The sequence below is a fragment of the Littorina saxatilis genome, linkage group LG15 (genome assembly GCF_037325665.1).
Source record: "Littorina saxatilis isolate snail1 linkage group LG15, US_GU_Lsax_2.0, whole genome shotgun sequence".
Classification (NCBI taxonomy): domain Eukaryota; kingdom Metazoa; phylum Mollusca; class Gastropoda; order Littorinimorpha; family Littorinidae; genus Littorina; species Littorina saxatilis.
In genome coordinates this window covers 16,036,947-16,056,262 of record NC_090259.1, presented here as the reverse complement: position 1 = coordinate 16,056,262, position 19,316 = coordinate 16,036,947, and the positions used below count along the sequence as shown (strand labels likewise).

At 44.0% G+C, this 19,316-nt stretch overlaps 1 protein-coding gene across 4 annotated transcripts; it reads right to left on the bottom strand.

Moving 5' to 3' along the window:
* Positions 1–459: 459 nt before the first annotated feature.
* Positions 460–19,142, bottom strand: LOC138948662 (ZZ-type zinc finger-containing protein 3-like). 4 transcript variants are annotated; one of them, XM_070320247.1, is made up of 10 exons: positions 18,874–19,142; positions 18,456–18,682; positions 14,625–14,823; positions 13,089–13,239; positions 11,522–11,618; positions 10,255–10,350; positions 9,449–9,655; positions 2,548–2,676; positions 1,395–1,495; positions 460–779 (listed from the first exon to the last, which is right to left on the bottom strand). In XM_070320247.1, the coding sequence occupies exons 2-10, from the start codon at positions 18,666–18,668 to the stop codon at positions 620–622; spliced, it is 1,353 nt and encodes a 450-aa protein (XP_070176348.1). In that variant the 5' UTR covers positions 18,669–18,682; positions 18,874–19,142; the 3' UTR covers positions 460–619. The 4 variants fall into 4 exon arrangements, with proteins under 4 accessions (XP_070176348.1, XP_070176347.1, XP_070176349.1 ...); XM_070320246.1 differs by having other exon boundaries at positions 18,970–19,142; XM_070320248.1 differs by having other exon boundaries at positions 18,411–18,682; positions 18,970–19,140.
* Between the last annotated feature and the right edge of the window lie 174 nt (positions 19,143–19,316).

The window sequence follows — 19,316 nt, the reverse complement described above, 5'->3', positions numbered from 1 at the left end:
CTTGTCTATTTGTTAAATCCCAATGTATGAATGTGTGCACTACTCTGTGTCAAAAGTAGGGTGGATGACAATGTTGTAATGTTTCTTTCTTACATGTCTCTTGTCACAAAATCAAGAAGTAATACTGTGTGTTGCAATGCTTACTTCTTGCAAGTTTCTCACAATGTTATGGGCATTTTACTCTACCGCATTCCCTATAATTCATAAATTCACCGTGGAACACACGCATGCCTTCTTCCTACTCATACACTGCCATAAATCCATTGTGGGTCACACACATATCTTTCTACTACATGAACACTTGTATAAATTCTCTGTCGAACACATACACATTTCTCTTACTCATAGACTCGCATAAATGTACTGCTAAACACACAGCTTTCTTCTTCTCGTACACTACACTCACATTAAAAGACCGCGCAGCCAAGCATCATGAAACATAGGAAGCAAAATACTGAAAATGTGTCAAAAATCATTTTTGCCAATATCAAGTCAAAACAGAAATGTGTGAAGTTTTAGCACACCACACATTTGACTTATTGCCACCTGAATCCATCATATAGTTCTGTGGTACTGTTTTTTTGAGAGAGAACACGTGCTTCACAAGTGTTGACCAGGGCTAACTAGCAGGCATGTAGTTTGAGTCTAGATAGTTGTAGTTTCCTGGCATGTTGTTGAAACTCATGTAATCTTGGTCCTGAGTGGGTCGAGTCCATGTTCTCTTCACATGACGGATGCGATGGCTTGAGTTATGCGTGGCTGTTTCAAAAGTGCCCAGGCTGAAAAAGAAAATGAACAGTTCATATAGCAATGCAAGAGCTCACCAAGCATTCAAAATTCACACTCACAAGTTACTAAAAGTGGCCTTGGCCCTTGCCTTTTTCTTTTCAGTCCATGACAGAGAGGTAGCAAGGGAAGCAATCCCATTAGCAATCTCATTAACAAGACATTGGTTATTTCCCTTAGACCATACTGACAAGGTGCACAAAATCATGGAGACTCGATCCTGTTTTAATAACTGGGTATGAGAACACTATAAACCCTTTCAAAACATATACACAAGCACACAAATATAGCAGATTTGGTTTTCTCTCGGTAGGCATTCACTCAGAAGGAATGACATTTGCTCAGTGGGCGTGGACCCATATGAACTATTCAAACATACCAAGCATTTTAAAGAGGCAGCAGCATTTCAACTTTGCTTGTTTGTGGTGTAAAGAAAGAATAGTCATTGGTACTTGAGCTGATAAATATCTTGGCTTCTAAGCGCAACTCTCCTTACCACAGCTGACAACAATTTTGATCTTCTGAAGAAAAAAACAGTCGTCTAAAACCGTCTGTAACTTCCACTGATTCAGACTGAAGAATTACAGTTGTCAGTTAAGGTTACTCACTTATCAGCACATGTTTCGCAGAAATCAAGAGAGACGGCAGAGGGACAGTCCACGCAGTGCCACCTGGTGCCTACAATAGGTTCACATCCACACTTGTCACACTGAAAAGGAAAAGAATATCACTGCTGTTACTTTCAGGGTATATTTGTTATACAAGTCACAAGCTTTCCCTGTACTCAGAACCTTCAATGCACCTTTCTGATACGATTCTGTCGGTCAATGCATTCTCATGATTTGGATACAGCCAATCACTGACCTGAGGTTGTGAATAATAGTAGCTGAAATTTCCTCATTCAACGAACCATGCACAACTTGCATTTCAATTGTTTCACTCTTTTTTTGTCTAGGAGGGAGCCATAGATTCAGAATTAAAGTAAAATGGAGAGGAAGAGATAAAACAAAAATAAGCGGCACATTTTTTTCGATTCTTCCTTGTGATGACCAACTGGCTGACCAAAAGAGGAAATGTTCAAGTGATATGGTCAGTATATATGGCCCACTGAGAGAGTGGTGCATGGTGCTTATCAGAGCTGGCCTATTACTTTACTCACAGGCCTTGCCTTTATACCACTTATCTTTTCTGTTCTTTCTACTGCATTTTATAACTTTTGACACAAAAGATCTCATGTTGTAAACTGTATGCATATCTCCGTCATGCCTTCCTTTTATAAAAAAAGACTAGATAAATTTTTCCCCATCCTTACGCAATAAGCAACTATACAATTGCTCTTTATCAAGCATTGATTTTTCAACAGACCCGCAAGGCTGATGCACACACACAAACATCAGAACGCTGGTCAAATCCACACAGCCACCATGCTCTCTTACATGAAAGCAACTGCGGAGGTGCTCACCTTTTCTTGCTTAAATCTTACCTGCCTTACTGTGCAATATCTCTGAGAAATGTTACCTCAGGGATTTTGCCAGGATTTGTAGTTTCTTCAGCAAATTTAACAAAAGTTTCAGCAATTTTGGGAAGTTTTATGCAGTTCTTTGTGTCCCGCTACCCCCACAATACATTTTTTTCGGGACTTCTGTTGAAATGACAGAAAAGTTTTTTGTTGAGGCCAAACAACATACATGTACCACGGAATCTTGTAAAAACCTAGCTTATCTCACATCTGAGAAACACACATCTGTCAAGTGACTTTACCTTGAAACCAGTATGTTTTGGCAGAGAGGGGTCCAGCGCCTGCATTGTTTCTTGGCGGAGTTCCTTCAGCATCATTAGCTCCTTGTACTCCGCTGTGTCTGTCAGCTGCTCTGGAATACTCTCGTTGTCCTGGAAACACAGAATCTTAGACTTAACACAGGCTTAACAGGGGGTTTTGGCTGATGCTGTCAGCAGTCCTGCGAGAACCCTTTCACAGCTACAGATTTAACAAGAATTTGATGTTTTCATTGTCATTACAAAAAGCGCAAGAAATATGCATCTTACATACTTGGATAAACGAAAACAAACCTACATTGCTAAACAAACTACCTGTTAAATTGAAAATGTCAAAAATAAATGTTCATTTAATTAATATACTTACTCAACTCACATGAGGACTGGGTGGCCGAGTGGTAACGCACTTGCGCTCGGAAGCGAGAGGTTGCGAGTTCGACCCTGGGTCAGGGCGTTAGCAATTTTCTCCCCCCTTTCCTAACCTAGGTGGTGGGTTCAAGTGCTAGTCTTTCGGATGAGACGAAAAACCGAGGTCCCTTCGTTGTACACTACATTGGGGTGTGCACGTTAAAGATCCCACGATTGACAAAAGGGTCTTTCCTGGCAAAATTGTATAGGCATAGATAAAAATGTCCACCAAAATACCCGTGTGACTTGGAATAATAGGCCGTGAAAAGTAGGATATGCGCCGAAATGGCTGCGATCTGCTGGCCGATGTGAATGCGTGATGTATTGTGTAAAAAAATTCCATCTCACACGGCATAAATAAATCCCTGCGCCTTTAATATGTGCGCAATATAAATTGCATTAAAAAAATATAAAAAAAATAAAAAATAAATAAATAAATCCCTGTGCTTAGAACTGTTCCCACGGAATACGCGCGATATAAGCCTCATATTGATTGATTGATTGATTGATATATATAGCAATTAACTTTAGTTTGATGCTTAGACATTGAAGTACTGACCCTGGTAACAGGGGGAGGTAACTTCCAAACAAAACAAAGACTTGTTGTCAAGATAATGGTAGTTACCTCCCCTTACCGGAAGCCCGCACATGCGCGGGATAGACTACCGGTATATTCATTCCCCACTAAAAACACCACCTTCAAAACATTATACAACGTTTGCGGGGCAGGTAGGGAGGGTATTTACTGTGTGAGTTGAGTAAGTATATTAATTAAATGAAAATTTATTTTTGAAATTTTCGATTAAATAACATATTCTTACGTCAACTCACATATATAGTAGATTGCTACTTAAGGTGGCGGGAAACTCACATTAATTTCTAGTAAGTCTCTGGCCTGCGGCAACCATTGCTGGTAAGCAACTGCTACCATCCTGGCGGGTACTGGAGATGACCCGCAGGTAGTAGGTCAAGAATACGTCCTCAGACGCCCAGTAAGCGGCTCTGAGAACGTCAGAGATCCTGCCGGATCGAAGAACCGCCAAAGAAGCGGCCCAAGCTCTGGACTCGTGAGTTTTGGGAGAACGTAGAGGAAGGACTGAACGCCCCCCCCCCCCCCCCTCAGACTGCCACCACTGATAAGCTTGCTTAATGAGTGTGGAAGACCATCGAGCCAGCGAGGTTTTTGCGATATCCTTACTGCGTGAAGTATTAAATTGGGAAGGATTACTTCACATAACGGTTCGAAGGTTGTAGACCTGAGGAACTCCAAAACAAGCAATAAATCCCAAGCTGGGACTGAAGTTCTAGCGACTTCGGAACTGAGAGCGGAACCCTTTATAACGCTAGCGATAACGCCTCCTAAAGAAATGGAGCGTCCAAGCTGTTTGAGCGTTACTGAAATCGCAGAACGTCGGACTCTAAGAGTCGACGCAGAACAGGCCTGGGAGGATAACCTCGCAAGGTGATTAACCACTTCCATAGAACGGGGAGAGACGGGATTTACCCCGTTAACCCCACACCACTGGGTCCAAGACGACCAGTGGGAAGAATACACAGAAGCTGTAGAGCTCCTGTGCACCTTCTGGACAAGATCGAGCGTGAGATCTGAAGCTCCAGAGAGCCTCAATGATCTCCTAACAGTGTCCAGCCGTGCAGGGAAAGGAGCTGAGGGTCTTTATGCAGAACCCCTGTCCTGGGCTGCAGAAGCTCTCCTCTTTTGAGAGCGAGAGGGATAGGAGGACCGCTGGAGAGGCGCAGGAGATCTGGGAACCAGTGTTGGCTCCGCCAGAAAAGAGCTACCAGAATCAGGGATGGCCGCTCTAGGTCGGCCTTCCTTAGGACTCTGCTGAGTAGAGGGAAGGGAGGGAAAGCGTAAGCTCTCATCCCTGTCCAGTCTATCTCCATGGCGTTGACCTGCCATGCCTCCGGGTCTGGATAAGGAGACCAAACATCGGCAGACGGCGAGAGAACCGTGTGGCGAACAGATCTATGACTGGTTTCTCCACATGCATGCAGAGGCGCAGAAGCGCCTGATGTGAGATGGTCCATTCCGTGTGGAGGACCTGTGATGACCGGCTGAGAGAGTCGGCTAGAACATTCAATTGACCTGGCAGATATTTTGCGGAGATCGCAATCTTGTGCTGAAAACTCCAAGAAAGAATCTCGCAAGCCCTGGTGGACAGGGTTAGAGGTCGAGAACCTCCCTGTTTGTTCAGATACGCTGCAACCGTAGTGTTGTCCGTGTGAACCAACACATGCTTGCCCTGAAGAGAGGAGACGAAGTTGAGAAGGCCCAGAAAAACTGCTTCTAGCTCGATATGGTTGATGTGAGACAACTTTTGAGTCGGAGTCCAAAGACCCGAAGTCGTGCGTCCTTCGAGATGGGCGCCCCAACCCTGCAGAGACGTGTCCGAAAAAAGATGCATCTTCGGAGGAGGGAGAGAAATGGGGACGCCCTGAGTCAACCAGTGCAAGTCCAGCCATTGTCAAGTGGTCTCCCGAAACCAGCCGAGAAGTGGGACTGAAACGTTCCACCCCTGAGAGGCCGGATCCCATGCTGAGTTCAGAGGAGCCTGGAAAGGGTGCTTGTGAACTCTGCCCAGATGGATTAGAGTGGACATGGATTCCATCTGGCCTTGGAGCGAAGCCAAAACCCTGACTGGTGCGTATCGAAGATCCGACAAAGCAGTCACAAGGTCCTGTATTTTGTCGATCCTCCGCTGAGAGGGACGCACGGTCCAATCGCGGATGTCGAAGACCATTCCCAGGTAACTGAAAGTTTGTGAGGGGATCAGGTCTGACTTCGCTCTGTTGACCGAGAACCCCAGGTCCTGCATTTGTTGCAGAACGAGCTGGGTGTGCTGTTGGCAGAAGGATTCTTGTTGATTTAATATCAACCAGTCGTCGAGATATACTCTGAGACGAACCCCCTGCCGTCGCACTAGTGCGCAGAACTGGCGCACCACCATGGTGAAAATCCAAGGCGCGAGTGAAAGTCCGAAAGGGAGCGCCTTGAATTGAAACAACCTGTCGCCCCACAGGAACCACAGCCATTTCTGGTCTGACCTGTGTATCAGGATGTGGAAATAAGCATCCGTCAGGTCGATGGAGGTCACCCAATCCGAAGGACGAAGTGACTCCCTGACCGATGTAGGAGTCTCCATCGTGAACTTGATTTTCCGTAGGAAAACATTCAACGGGGACAGATCCAAAGCCGGTCCCTGAGGCTTTTGGGACGACAAAAAGTCCTCCGTAAAACCCCGGGGAGTGGCGATCGACGACCTCTTCTACAGCTTGCTTCTGCAGTAAGAGGAGAATCTCTGCCTGAATCACGGAACAAGCTTCCGGATTGGCAGGGAACTTGAAATTGGACGGAGCTCTGGTTAGAGGAGCCTTGGCTTCCAACCAGAGCAGTCGGCCGGAACCCCGACCGAATCACTCCCGAAATCCAGAGATTGTCTGTCCAGGACAACCAAGCTGGCAAGGCCCTGGAGAGGCCGCCCGCTACCAAAGGGGTAGGGGCCAGGGGAGTGACGTGATCGGGGGTGCCTCATTGGGGGTTGGGCTTGCGCCCAGAGCCCCTCTTGCCAAACGAAGGCTTCTTCGGATAGGGGCGCGTACGAACGTCACCCCTACCCGACTGACTAGCCTTCTGAGAATTGTTCGAAGACGAGGCAGGCGCTGGCCCGCTCCGTCTCTGTTGATGCTGTTTGACTGCTAACTCAGACAGCTTTACAAAGTGAAGGTCTTTAGCCTCCTGAGACTGTCTCGTGAGAGCCTCAAGAGACTGAGGGCCCAATAAAGCGTGTTCAACAAAGGCAGAGAGTCGCAGAGATTCAATGGTAGATTTCTCTGTGAGTCTTGATCCTTTTAGCAAAGCCTCACATCTCCAAAAGATGGTTTGAGCATACAGCTTGGCTGAAGTAGCTATTTGTTCAGCCGTAACCTTTGCCAAGGCCGCAAAAAGGATGGCGGCATCTTGTTCAATCGAATCGTCCTGGAACCTAAAAGGTTCAAGAGAAGACGTAATTGACCGAGACAAAGATCGAATCAATGTCTCAGCCACTGAGGACAGTTCTGGAGAGTACCTGCCGGTCTCCTCAACGTCCAAGAGGCCCTGTTCAGTGCAAATGGAAAGCTTCTTTCTGTTATAACCATCCTTCCGTAAGCTGGCCAATTCCGGCGTAACCGGAAGAGGAGCTCGCGGAAGGGAGAACGTAGAAATCAAGTTCTTAGGTTTGCCAAAAAGACGCGTTTTGCGCTGATGTGCAAACGAGAGAGATGCTTCTTGCTGGGAAGAAGCCAGCCAAGGTTGCGCTGATGGCGGCACACTGTCGTGGGCGGTCAACAAGGGCAAGGGAGGTTGGGTGTCAGTGCCCACAACCCGAGCCATCTCGTAAGCGATTGATGGGGACTCTAAGAAGTGGAACTTAGAAGTAGTCTCCCTCGCGACCAGAAAATCTCCCACAGCGGAAGGAGGTGGCGCCGTAGATTTGGAACTAGCCGTCACACCTTCCGCAAAGTACCTCGAGGTCACCTCAGCGGCTAAGTCTAGCGTAGCGTAAAGTTTGCTCGGGATGCGAAGTTGGGGATCAATCTCCGAAGAGTCGTCCCCTTCCTCATCATCTTCTACACCTTCGTTAGCTTCGAAGGTATAGTTATCCGGCATAGAGCCGGAATTCCAATTCCCGGAACCGTCATTGGCCGAAGCCAGAAATGACGGTCCCCAAGTGCCGACGCCGCGGGCCGAAGCACTGTGCGGAGCCAGCAAGGAAGAGGTGCTACCGTAGACCGGAACCACCGAAGCGGAACCAGTGGTAGCCAACAGATACCCCCGTGCAACAGCGACCGGAAACGCCGAAGCGCTGTGAGCGGAAGCTGCGACGTACTGCCCCTCACCAGCCGGAACAACCGTAGCGGAACCGGAAGTGAAGGACGGGGTAAGAAACCCCGTAAGGTTGAAGCCGGAAGTTGCTGTAGTCATTCTTTGTACATCCTGCCCTGCCGAAGCGGAACCGGAATCGCGTACAACTTCAACAGGGACAGGAGAAAGTACGGGAGGCAAAACGCGCGTGGAGTCAATCTCGACTCGCACGGACTGATTATTTTCTGGGTTAAAAACCTTCACCACCGATGGTTTTGCGCAAGGTGAAGAAACCTTATCTTTTGCCTGAGATTTAGCCTTAGCCTTAGACTTGGACTTAGCTGAAACTGCCCGGCGGAGAACTAACAACAGATACCTGCTTGGCAGCGCTTCTGCTCTTATCCGCCATTATGAAATGTAAACAAACCCCGTGAAATAACGGAGAGAAAAAATTTCACAACTGGCACAGCTAAATAAAATGAAAAACAATTTCGAAACAGGAACAATCTCACCAACAGGTAGCAAGATTTTTTGTTTGTTTGTTTGTTTGCTTAACGCCCAGCCGACCACGAAGGGCCATATCAGGGCGGTAGGTAGCAAGATAGTCACAAGAGAACTGTAGGGTCAATGGGCTTCCTTTCCAAGAGGCCATAGGCTGAAAAAGCCTAGTAGAAATACTCAGCACGTCTTGATGCACACGTGTTGAAGAAGGGAATGAATATATACCGGTAGTCTATCCCGCACATGTGCGGGCTTCCGGTAAGGGGAGGTAACTACCATTACCTTGACAATAAGTCTGTTTTTGTTTGGGAGTTACCTCCCCCTGTTACCAGGGTCAGTACTTCAATGTCTATCAATCAATCAATCAATGAGTCTTATATCGCGCATATTCCGTGGGTACAGTTCTAGGCGCTCTGCAGTGATGCCGTGTGAGATGAAATTTTATACGGCCAGTAGATTGCAGCCATTTCGACGCATATTTACCTTTCACGGCCTATTATTCCAAGTCACACGGGTATAGGTAGACAATTATTAACTGTGCCTAAGCAATTTTGCCAGGAAAGACCCTTTTGTCAATCGTGGGATCTTTAACGTGCACACCCAATGTAGTGTACACGGGGGGAGGTTCGGACACCGAAGAGAGTCTGCACACAAAGTTGACTCTGTGAAATAAATTTCCGCTGAACCTGGGATCGAACTCACGCTGACAGCGGCCAACTGAATACAAATCCAGCGCGCTACCAACTGAGCTATATCCCCGCCCAAGCATCAAACTGAAGTTAATTGCTATATATATGTGAGTTGACGTAAGAAGATGTTATTTAATACAGCTACAGTCAAACACAAACAGAGAAAAGGCAATTCACCTACAGTACTTACGTATACACTTCAGACATGAGATTCTGAAATCTCCATTTTAACTAAAAACTACCAATAGTGAGCGAAAATGTGGTTTACACCTACCTTTTAGAGCCGGTTTATGACAGACCAATACACAAAAACCCTTCAGCCGGGGCTTTCAAATGTAGTTGAACGTAAAAATTTCATCTTTCAGCAAAAGTTTGTACCTACAATGATGACTCAATCAAACAACAGTAAATAAACCCAACTCACGGAGTCATCCTGCACACTCATTTTATCTTCTGAACCAGTGTTTGAGTCCATGTAACCGTCTGTGAAACCCAGTTCCCTCCCCTGAGCTGATGACGATTCGTGGCTGTAATCCTCGTCCTCATTCATCATAACTGGGGGTTTGTATGACTGCAGAAACGTGGAGTCTCGGAACGGCATCCAGCTGTACCTGTGATGTCGATGACCCCCCTGCCGCAAAAAAGTGATTTGTAAAAAGTTGTATCTGTATAAATTAAATGTGGATTGTAAAATAATTATGGACATACTTATACAGTGGTCTAGTCTTCCTTACAGCCATCTTTGTGCATATTCAATTTTTTTATCCAAGATTAAAATGGCAATGCTGAAAAAAAGATGCAGAAACTTATCGTGAAATGTAAAGCTGAATGAAGGTAAAACTAGGAGGATCTGCATGCAGCACAGGATTATTCTTGCATCTTGCATATCTGTTCAATCAATCAATCAATCAATCAATCAATCAATCAATCAATCAATCTGAGAAGTTACAGTGGTGGCACATGAACATGCTAACAAATGGAACACAACAACATTATGAACATTAGAAATACCTGTACTAACTAATATGATTCTTGAGTCTTATATGTATAACTAAAAGCCGCCCTGAATATAAACAGTCTCACCATAAGGATGTAAAAGATTCATTCACACACATACACACACACACACACACAAAAACCACAAAAACCAACACATTTTTTGGATGTAAAAGAGTTATTCCCAACTGCCTCTCTTGCTGCCACCAATGCATAGCAACACTTGCAACTTACTCTTTTGATCCTTGAAGGGCGGTTAGGCGCTCGTCCCGGTATAGGCAACTTGGCTTTTTCCAGCTTTTCAAAATACTTCTGTACTCGACTTGCAATCTGAGAGGAAAAATAAAACTGACGTTGGTATAAAGCAGAGAAATCTCCAACATTCTGTACAATGCAACTGGCCGCAGTTACATGGCTGGTCCTAGCAGATGCAGGGAAGAGAGAAAAGAAAATTAGGCTCGAGTCCAAAGGTGTGGAAAACTAAAGAAAGCTACGTAGGCTAAGCCTGTCTCCTAGCATATGCTACATAGGCTAAGCCTGTCTCCTAGCATATGCTACATAGGCTAAGCCTGTCTCCTAGCATATGCTACATAGGCTAAGCCTGTCTCCTAGCATATGCTACATAGGCTAAGCCTGTCTCCTAGCATATGCTACATAGGCTAAGCCTGTCTCCTAGCATATCATGGCTTAAAAGGCACAAATAAAACAAGCAACTTGTATCCTCAGTTTTCTCCCCTTTGTTTTGGGGTCCAAAGATCAAATTGAACTTCCACCCTGGAATTCTCTTGCAAGAAGTTAATACAGTCAAACCTGCCCTTGCGGCCTCCTGTCGAAAGCGACCACCTGCCCACAACGACCAACTGAAGGATCCCCAACAAGTTTTTCTTCTATATAATTCACCTTTTAATAGCGACCACCAATCTGTAACAACCAGTTTTGGTCGGTCCTTTGGGTGGTCGTTATAGACAAGTTCGACTGTATATATACATTTTTCTTCTGCTTCTGCGTTCGTGGGCTGAAACTCCCACGTACAGTCGTGTGGTTTTTTTTGCACGAGTGGAATTTTACGTGTATGACCATTTTTTACCCCGCCATTTAGGCAGCCATACGCCGTTTTCGGAGGAAGCATGCTGGGTATTTTCGTGTTTCTATAACCCACCGAACTCTGACATGGATTACAGGATCTTTTTCGTGCGCACTTGGTCTTGTGCTTGCGTGTACACACGGGGGTGTTCGGACACCGAGGAGAGTCTGCACAGAAAGTTGACTCTGAGAAATAAATCTCTCGCCGAACGTGGGGACGAACTCACGCTGACAGCGGCCAACTGGATACAAATCCAGCGCGCTACCGACTGAGCTACATCCCCGCCCTATCCATTTTTTCATTACTGTTTTTTAATGATAAAGAAAAACCTGCAGGATAAGAGGCATCCAGTTATCGCCAAATTTAATAACAAAATCAGAAAAGCAAAAGCATGTATACATTCAGGCATGCACATACCTGCTGTGGAGTGCGATCACCAAATGCGGCAGCTATTTTTCTCCATCTCCTGGCTTCAATCTCCTCAGGTGGATAGCGCACAAGTAGCTCATCCAATCTGTAAAACCAAAAAATCTGTGTTTTTAAATTCTAAACAACAAAATGACTGGGGGTGAGATGAACAAAGTTGAAAAACAAAAGGAAAGAATGTTGGTGAGTACAGATTTCTTTTGTTTTTTAATTTTGCTTTTTTAAAACTTGATTGAGTCTAGAAACTTACCAACTATAACTGCTTTATTGGTTGGAACGTGTCTCAGATTCAAAATTGGTTTTGAAAGTTATGAAACAGTGAATGGTACGCTGGGATCAGAACCTTTTTTTTACGATTCATGACATCAGACAGAAACAAATTCAGCCAATAATTTTTTTCTCTCTTCTTTTCCATAAAACAAAATAAGAAAACCTTTTTGCTGCAATTGAATTCTTTGAATTCACATAACTGGGCGGGTGCAGTTCCCAAGTTCATTCTTGCTAATAATGTATACCTACAACCGCCTTCCTAACCTTTCCAAGGACGGGCGCAGTGGCGTGGTGGTAAGACGTCGGCCTCCTAATCGGGAGGTCGTGAGTTCGAATCCCGGTCGCTGCCGCCTGGTGGGTTAAGAGTGGAGATTTTTTCGATCTCCCAGGTCAACTTATGTACAGACCTGCTAGTGACTTAACGCCCTTCGTGTGTACACGCAAGCACAAGACCAAGTCTGGAACGCCGAAGAAGAAGAAGAACAAGACCAAGTGCGCACGGAAAAGATCCTGTAATCCATGTCAGAGTTCGGTGGGTTATAGAAACACGAAAATACCCAGCATGCCTCCCCCGAAATCGGCGTATGGCTGCCTGAATGGCGGGGTAAAAACGGTCATACACGTAAAAATCCACTCGTGCTGAAAACATGAGTGAACGTGGGAGTCTAAGCCCATGAACGAAGAAGAAGAAGAAGAAGAACCTTTCCAAGTAAAAACAATTTGGCAACAGCGGAAACCCCTTTTATGACCTGAAAAAATCGGAGAAAATCTGGTTTTAAAAGGAGGGAGTCTTAAAAATGGAGGTAAATCTACAGCCGTTATGAACAAAAAGTAAACAAAAATCAAGGTCTTAAAAGGGGGATCCACTGTAAATTAAAAAAAATAATGATGATTCTTTCTTTATTTGGTGTTTAACGTCATTTTCAACCACGAAGGTTATATCGCGACGGGGAAAGGGGGGGAGATGGGATAGAGCCACTTGTTAATTGTTTCTTGTTCACAAAAGCACTAATCAAAAAATTGCTCCAGGGGCTTGCAACGTAGTACAATATATTACCTTACTGGGAGAATGCAAGTTTCCAGTACAAAGGACTTAACATTTCTTACATACTGCTTGACTAAAATCTTTACAAAAATGGACTATATTCTATACAAGAAACACTTAACAAGGGTAAAAGGAGAAACAGAATCCGTTAGTCGCCTCTTACGACATGCTGGGGAGCATCGGGTAAATTCTTCCCCCTAACCCGCGGGGGGTAATATTGATGATGAAGGTTTTGCATTCTACCTCTTTTGTTCTTCTGGGCTCCATAGCTTGTTGAATGTGGCAGGCTTGGAATCGTCTTTGAAGCGACCTCGCACAAAACCTTCTGGCAAACCCTCATCTCCAATCCCTGTGCCTCCTACTAAACTAGACTTTAGGCGAAGCAAGTGTTCATCTGAAAGAAACAAACAAAAACTATAGGACACAAGGAGACAAAAATTGCCTCTGTGTGTTAGCTTGTGTTGTTGTGCGCGTGCATACTGTGTGTTTACATGTACAGTGTTTCCTAACCTAAAAAAAGTTTTTTTACTCCCAATCCAAATGTTAAGGAGGTTTTTTTTCTGCGGTGCAGTATTAATTAATACTACATAAAAAATAGCCTTCATGAATGCACAGCTGTAATTGATTTTTTTTAAAACTATCAAGGTGTTGTTTTAAATTTTGAGTTTTGACTTGGTATTTGCACGCGCTCGCACAGACACACATACATACACAGTCACACACACACACAGTCACACACCTTTCTCTCTCTTTTTCTGTGAATCTGTGACAAACAAATCGTAAGCACATGGCACGCGTCAAGGGAAACTACTCGTTATTGCATTTCGGTTGTTGCCCCTTCACATTGTTAGGGAAGCGGGGATATAGCTCAGTTGGTAGCGCGCTGGATTTGTATTCGGTTGGCCGCTGTCAGCGTGAGTTCGATCCCAGGTTCGGCGGAAATTTATTTCAGAGTCAACTTTGTGTGCAGACTCTCTTCGGTGTCCGAACCCTCCCCCCGTGTACACTACATTGGGTGTGCACGTTAAAGATCCCACGATTGACAAAAGGGTCTTTCCTGGCAAAATTGCTTAGGCACAGTTAATAATTGTCTACATATACCCGTGTGACTTGGAATAATAGGCCGTGAAAGGTAAATATGCGCCGAAATGGCTGCAATCTACTGGCCGTATAAAATTTCATCTCACACGGCATCACTGCAGAGCGCCTAGAACTGTACCCACGGAATATGCGCGATATAAGCCTCATTGATTGATTGATTGATTGATTCATGGCCGTCGACTCTCGGCGAGCGACGAGTCTGAGCGCGACTAAAATAGGGTTTGCTTCTGAAAGTACATCGATGTACTTTTTCTACACTGCTCAATATCGAAACCCAATACTTCCATCTGAAATTCTTGAACGTTTTTATACTCCCAAATGATTTTTCATAACGTTTTTTTACTCCCAAGCTAAAAAAACATGACGTTTTTTTGAAAAACATGACGTAAAAAACTCCCAATTGGGAGTGATGTGAAACACTGCATGTATCAATCAATCAATCAATATGAGGCATATATCGCACGTATTCCGTGGGTACAGTTCTAAGAGCAGGGATTTTTTTTTTTTTTTTTTTTTTTTCAATGTATCAATGTATGTGTATGCATGACAATGTGTGCGTGTCTGTAAAATGTATAATGAGCTTCACCAGGGACGCGTAATCTGAAACTCTAAAACCAGTCACATAACTTTTGATTAATTGAAATGATCCAAATTGAAGATTACAAAACAAAAACCCACCCTCCCCTGTTTCGTTGCCATGACGTTTCAATCTGGCAGACTGGCGGTGAGTTCCAAATGAAGCGAAATCAACGCTGCTGGTGTACTTTTCCCAGTCTATCACAGGCAGAGATGCTATTTTCTGCGGCCCTGGAAGTTTCATGCCTAGATCAGCGCCCCTTTGCAGTTTGTCCACAAATGCTATTGGGTCTTGCAACACCTGAAGAAAAAAAAATTCATCTGGTATGATTGTGTATACATGTAGAAAGAAGTCTTGTGCTGCTTACTCTTATTGGGATCAAAAACAGATCCCAGTCGCTAAGGCAAAAAAAACAAGAAGAGCAAACGCTCGATCGAGTCACTTTCGCAGTTCTGAATATTATATGAGGCATCAGATGGACAGGAAGAAATTGCTATTCACAACACAATGAGTCACGTTCACATAAAATTTGAGCCCGGTCACTTTTATAGTTTCCGAGAAAAGCCCAACGTTAAGTTGTGTGTTGCCGAACAGAAAAGGCTAGTTATCTCCCTTGTTTTTCTGATAACGTTCGTAAAAGGCTACAGATGTAAATACTTTGATGTAAAGAATAATCCTACAAAGTTTCAATCACATCCGATGAACTTTGTCAAAGATATAAAATGTCTAATTTTTCCTTTGACGCTGACCTGTGACCTTGAAAAAGGTCAAAGGTCAACGAAACCATCGTTAAAGTGTAGAGGTCATTGGAGGTCACGACTAAACAAAATATGAGCCCGATCGCTTTGATAGTTTCCGAGAAAAGATATAAAATGTCTAATTTTTCCTTTGACGCTGACCTGTGACCTTGAAAAAGGTCAAAGGTCAACGAAACCATCGTTAAAGTGTAGAGGTCATTGGAGGTCACGACTAAACAAAATATGAGCCCGATCGCTTTGATAGTTTCCGAGAAAAGTCCAACGTTAAGGTGGTGTCTACGGACGGCCGGCCGGCCGGCCGGACGGCCGGCCGGACGGCCGGCCGGACAGACTAACACTGACCGATTACATAGAGTCACTTTTTCTCAAGTGACTCAAAAAATAGGTGTGGTTACGGTAACATATCCAAAATAAATTGGGTAGGAAGGTAGGCAATCACTTTTTTTTTTTAAACTTTTTTTTCTAATGTGTACAAATTAAACCTACTTGACAGGGAAATAAGTGTGCGACTCAGGCGCTTTCGCTTTCATTGCGTTTTCTGCACTCGTTTTCTTGGTTTTTGTGTGTGTTTTTTGACAAATATATAATAAAAAGTTATAGGGTCGGCCCCTAAAAATAAGGTAGGTCGGGTTACCGTAACCACACCTATTTCTTTTTTAGGCCTAAAGAGGATCAAAGACGCACACACACATGCACACATCCACAAATGAAGGCATACTCTCAACTCTGTGAAATATAGTTCTCGAAAAGTGTATCTTGTCACTAAAACATTGCTTTTACCTAATTTTACTTCAAAGATATGTGCTTTCCAGTTCCACTGTGAACCATCTGCAAATCAACACAGTTTCAAATTGCCTATGCACATCTTTCCACTGGAAGTGGAACATATTTAATGTTTCAATGAACTAATCGTCCACTTTGTTTTTCTTTTTGTCTGTGACTGGCTAACTATGCAAGATATCTTTTCCCCAAATATTTGAAAAATGAGTACACCACAATCTGTAACTAAAGCTGTATGATCATATAATGTCAGAACTAATTAAAAACATCACTTGTGAATTACTGAATGTCTTCTTCTTCTTCGTTCATGGGCTGAAACTCCCATGTACAATCATGGTTTTTTGCAAGAGTGGGGTTCTACGTGTATGACCATTTTTATCCTGCCAATTAGGCAGACATAAGCGACTCTTGGGGTATTAATAAAAAACGCTGGCGCTGGACCCGAGTACTCTTCAGACTGGCTCGCTCCCCCAGTATGAAAGTTTTTTGTCTTGTGCACGTGGATTTAAAAAAAAATAAAAAAAATAAAAAAATTATTTATTTATTTTACACAATAAAAAAAATTATTATAATAAACAATAGTAAACAAGAATTTAACAAAAAAAACAAAAAAAAAAAGACTGCCCATACCGGGAATCGAACCCGGATCACTCTGGCCATAGGCGGACGTGCCTACCACCAAGCCACCAACTCTGACAATTCTTTCAATGAAATTTAAGGCTATTGGGTGCTGGCAGGCTGTTCTGTGAGGCTGGCTGTTGCCGTTTGAATTCGTCCTACGCCAAGTCGTTTTTGTGGATTATTTCGCATTTAGGTCCCAGGTAACATTATGAAGTTTTAATACGATCAATCGGACCTATTATCAAGTTAGTGTATAAACTTTTGAACGAACTGCGCTCAGTAGCTTCCCAGCAATAAGCTGTTAAGTGGAGAAAGACACACACACACACACACACAGACACACGATTAAAGTCTGCTGAGCCCAAGTACTAGCGTACTCGGGGATAAACAATAGTAAACAAGAATTTAATAAAAAAAATAATTAAAAAAATACATCGCCCATGCCGGGAATCGAACCCGGATCACTTTGGCCATAGGCAGACGTGCTTTCCACCAAGCCACCAACTGGCTGGCTGTTCTGTTAGCCGAACAGCAGTTCTATCCCACCGCGAATTGCGCCCACCGCCAAGAGTCGTTTTTGTGGATTATTTCGCATTTAGGTCCCAGGTAACATTATGAAGTTTTAATACGATCAATCGGACCTATTATCAAGTTAGTGTATCAACTTTTGAACGAACTGCGCCCAGTAGTTTCCCAGCAATAAGCTGTTAAGTCGAGACAGACAGACAGACAGACAGACAGACAGACAGACAGACAGACAGACACACAATTAAAGTCTGCTGAGCCCAAGTACTAGCGTACTCGGGGATGAATATATGTATAATAAGTTCCCAGGCAATCCTTGTCTCCTGCAAGTCACTTCTTCTTCTTCTTCTTCGTTCATGGGCTTAGACTCCCACGTTCACTCATGTTTTTAGCACGAGTGGATTTTTACGTGTATGACCGTTTTTACCCCGCCATTCAGGCAGCATACGCCGATTTCGGGGGAGGCATGCTGGGTATTTTCGTGTTTCTATAACCCACCGAACTCTGACATGGATTACAGGATCTTTTCCGTGCGCACTTGGTCTTGTGCTTGCGTGTACACACGAAGGGGGTTAAAGGTACTGAACTTGTCAAATCCAGGTGCACGGAGCCCCTGGGGCTTTTAGTCATACCTCAGGCAGCTATCCGTTAGAAGAACTACCAAGTTTCATTGACTTGCACCCAAAGAGTCAAGAACTGCGATTTTTTTACGAATTAATTTCGTACTCGGACCCGGCTGGTCTTGGCCTATTTTTGGATCTAAATTTAGATCAGGTAGATCACCACATCATGCACAAAAAGACACGTCACTAGCAAACTATGTCAGACGTCATCATGAGTTTGTGTAAAACAAAATGGAGGCCGGAATCACTCAGTTGAATCGAACTCCGACCAAACACCACGTAATAACTAGGTTAATTTATGCACTCGCGTGAACAAGAAACTGTCGAGCTTCACATATGTCGTCGTTGGGTAGTTTTGGGTTTGTTTTACTACCATAGGAGGATTTTTGAACTGTAAATGCACTCAGTTGCAACAAAAACGCAAAACGAAGGCTGTGAGCTGCACTGTGCCTTTAAGTCACTTGCAGGTCTGCACATAAGTTGACCTGTGAGATCGGAAAAATCTCCACTCTTAACCCACCAGGCGGCAGCGACCGGGATTCAAACTCACGACCTCCCGATAAGGAGGCCGACGTCTTACCACCACGCCACTGCGCCCGTCCCTGCAAGTCGCTGGTTAGTGTACCTTTTCTTGAGCGTCATGCAAGAGATCCAAGTCATCCAAGGCTTTAGATCTTTGGCTTTCAAGTATGCAGATGGTGCGAAGCAGTGCATGATAGTCTGGGTTTCCTTTCAGAGCCACATGATCTGACTCGAAGCAGTACGCGTCACCAATAGTTTCATCCACTTCGTCAAATGAGGGTATTTCCGTCAAATCTGTGTTGTCCTCCATTTGCATCCTATATTCTGTTTCTGAAAAAAAAAGACAGTGATCTTTGAGTTCTAGGCAACATGTTATAATAATAGAGATTTAATTTATTATTGTGATGTGATGCTCTGTCAATGCCATTCAGTGTGGTTTGGAGAGATTCACGTTGCTGTTTATCAGCACCGTAATAAGCTCTTTACAGTTTGCAGGCAAAAAATATATGTCTCATATTTACAGAGAAACAGGCTCCTTCGCAGATCAAGTCATTTCTACACACTCATAATCATATCAAGTGATAATATGTGGGTCATGTGTGGTTCCATGCAGAGACCTTATTACTGCAAAACAGTTTGTATGACAATGATCAGGATATAACCTCCCTGAAGCACCAGCAGTGAATTCAGTTTTAACGACTTGGAGGAAAAGTTAAGACAAAAATTCGATGTGTTTTCTCCTAACTGCACTGCAGGTGCGTCTAAATGAGAGCTACACATGTGTTGATTTCTTTACAGTTACTTCCCTTGGGGGGTCCGCCTAAACTACGCGCCAGCACGCGCTAGCACGCGCTAGCACGCGCCAGCACGCGCCAGCTTGAACCATAGCACTTATATACTTTATTTTTATATTTCTAGTTAGTTCATCGTCCATTCTCACATAATACAAAATTTCAAACTTCAA

Coding starts and splice junctions, on each gene's coding strand:
- LOC138948662 (XM_070320245.1), bottom strand. CDS start 19,132: ATGTGTAGCTCTCATTTAGACGCACCTGCAGTGCAGTTAGGAGAAAAC. Junction 14,824..18,455: donor TGCATGACGCTCAAGAAAAG/GTACACTAACCA, acceptor TTTTTTCTTCAG/GTGTTGCAAGACCCAATAGC. Junction 10,351..11,521: donor GTGATCGCACTCCACAGCAG/GTATGTGCATGC, acceptor TTTTCCTCTCAG/ATTGCAAGTCGAGTACAGAA.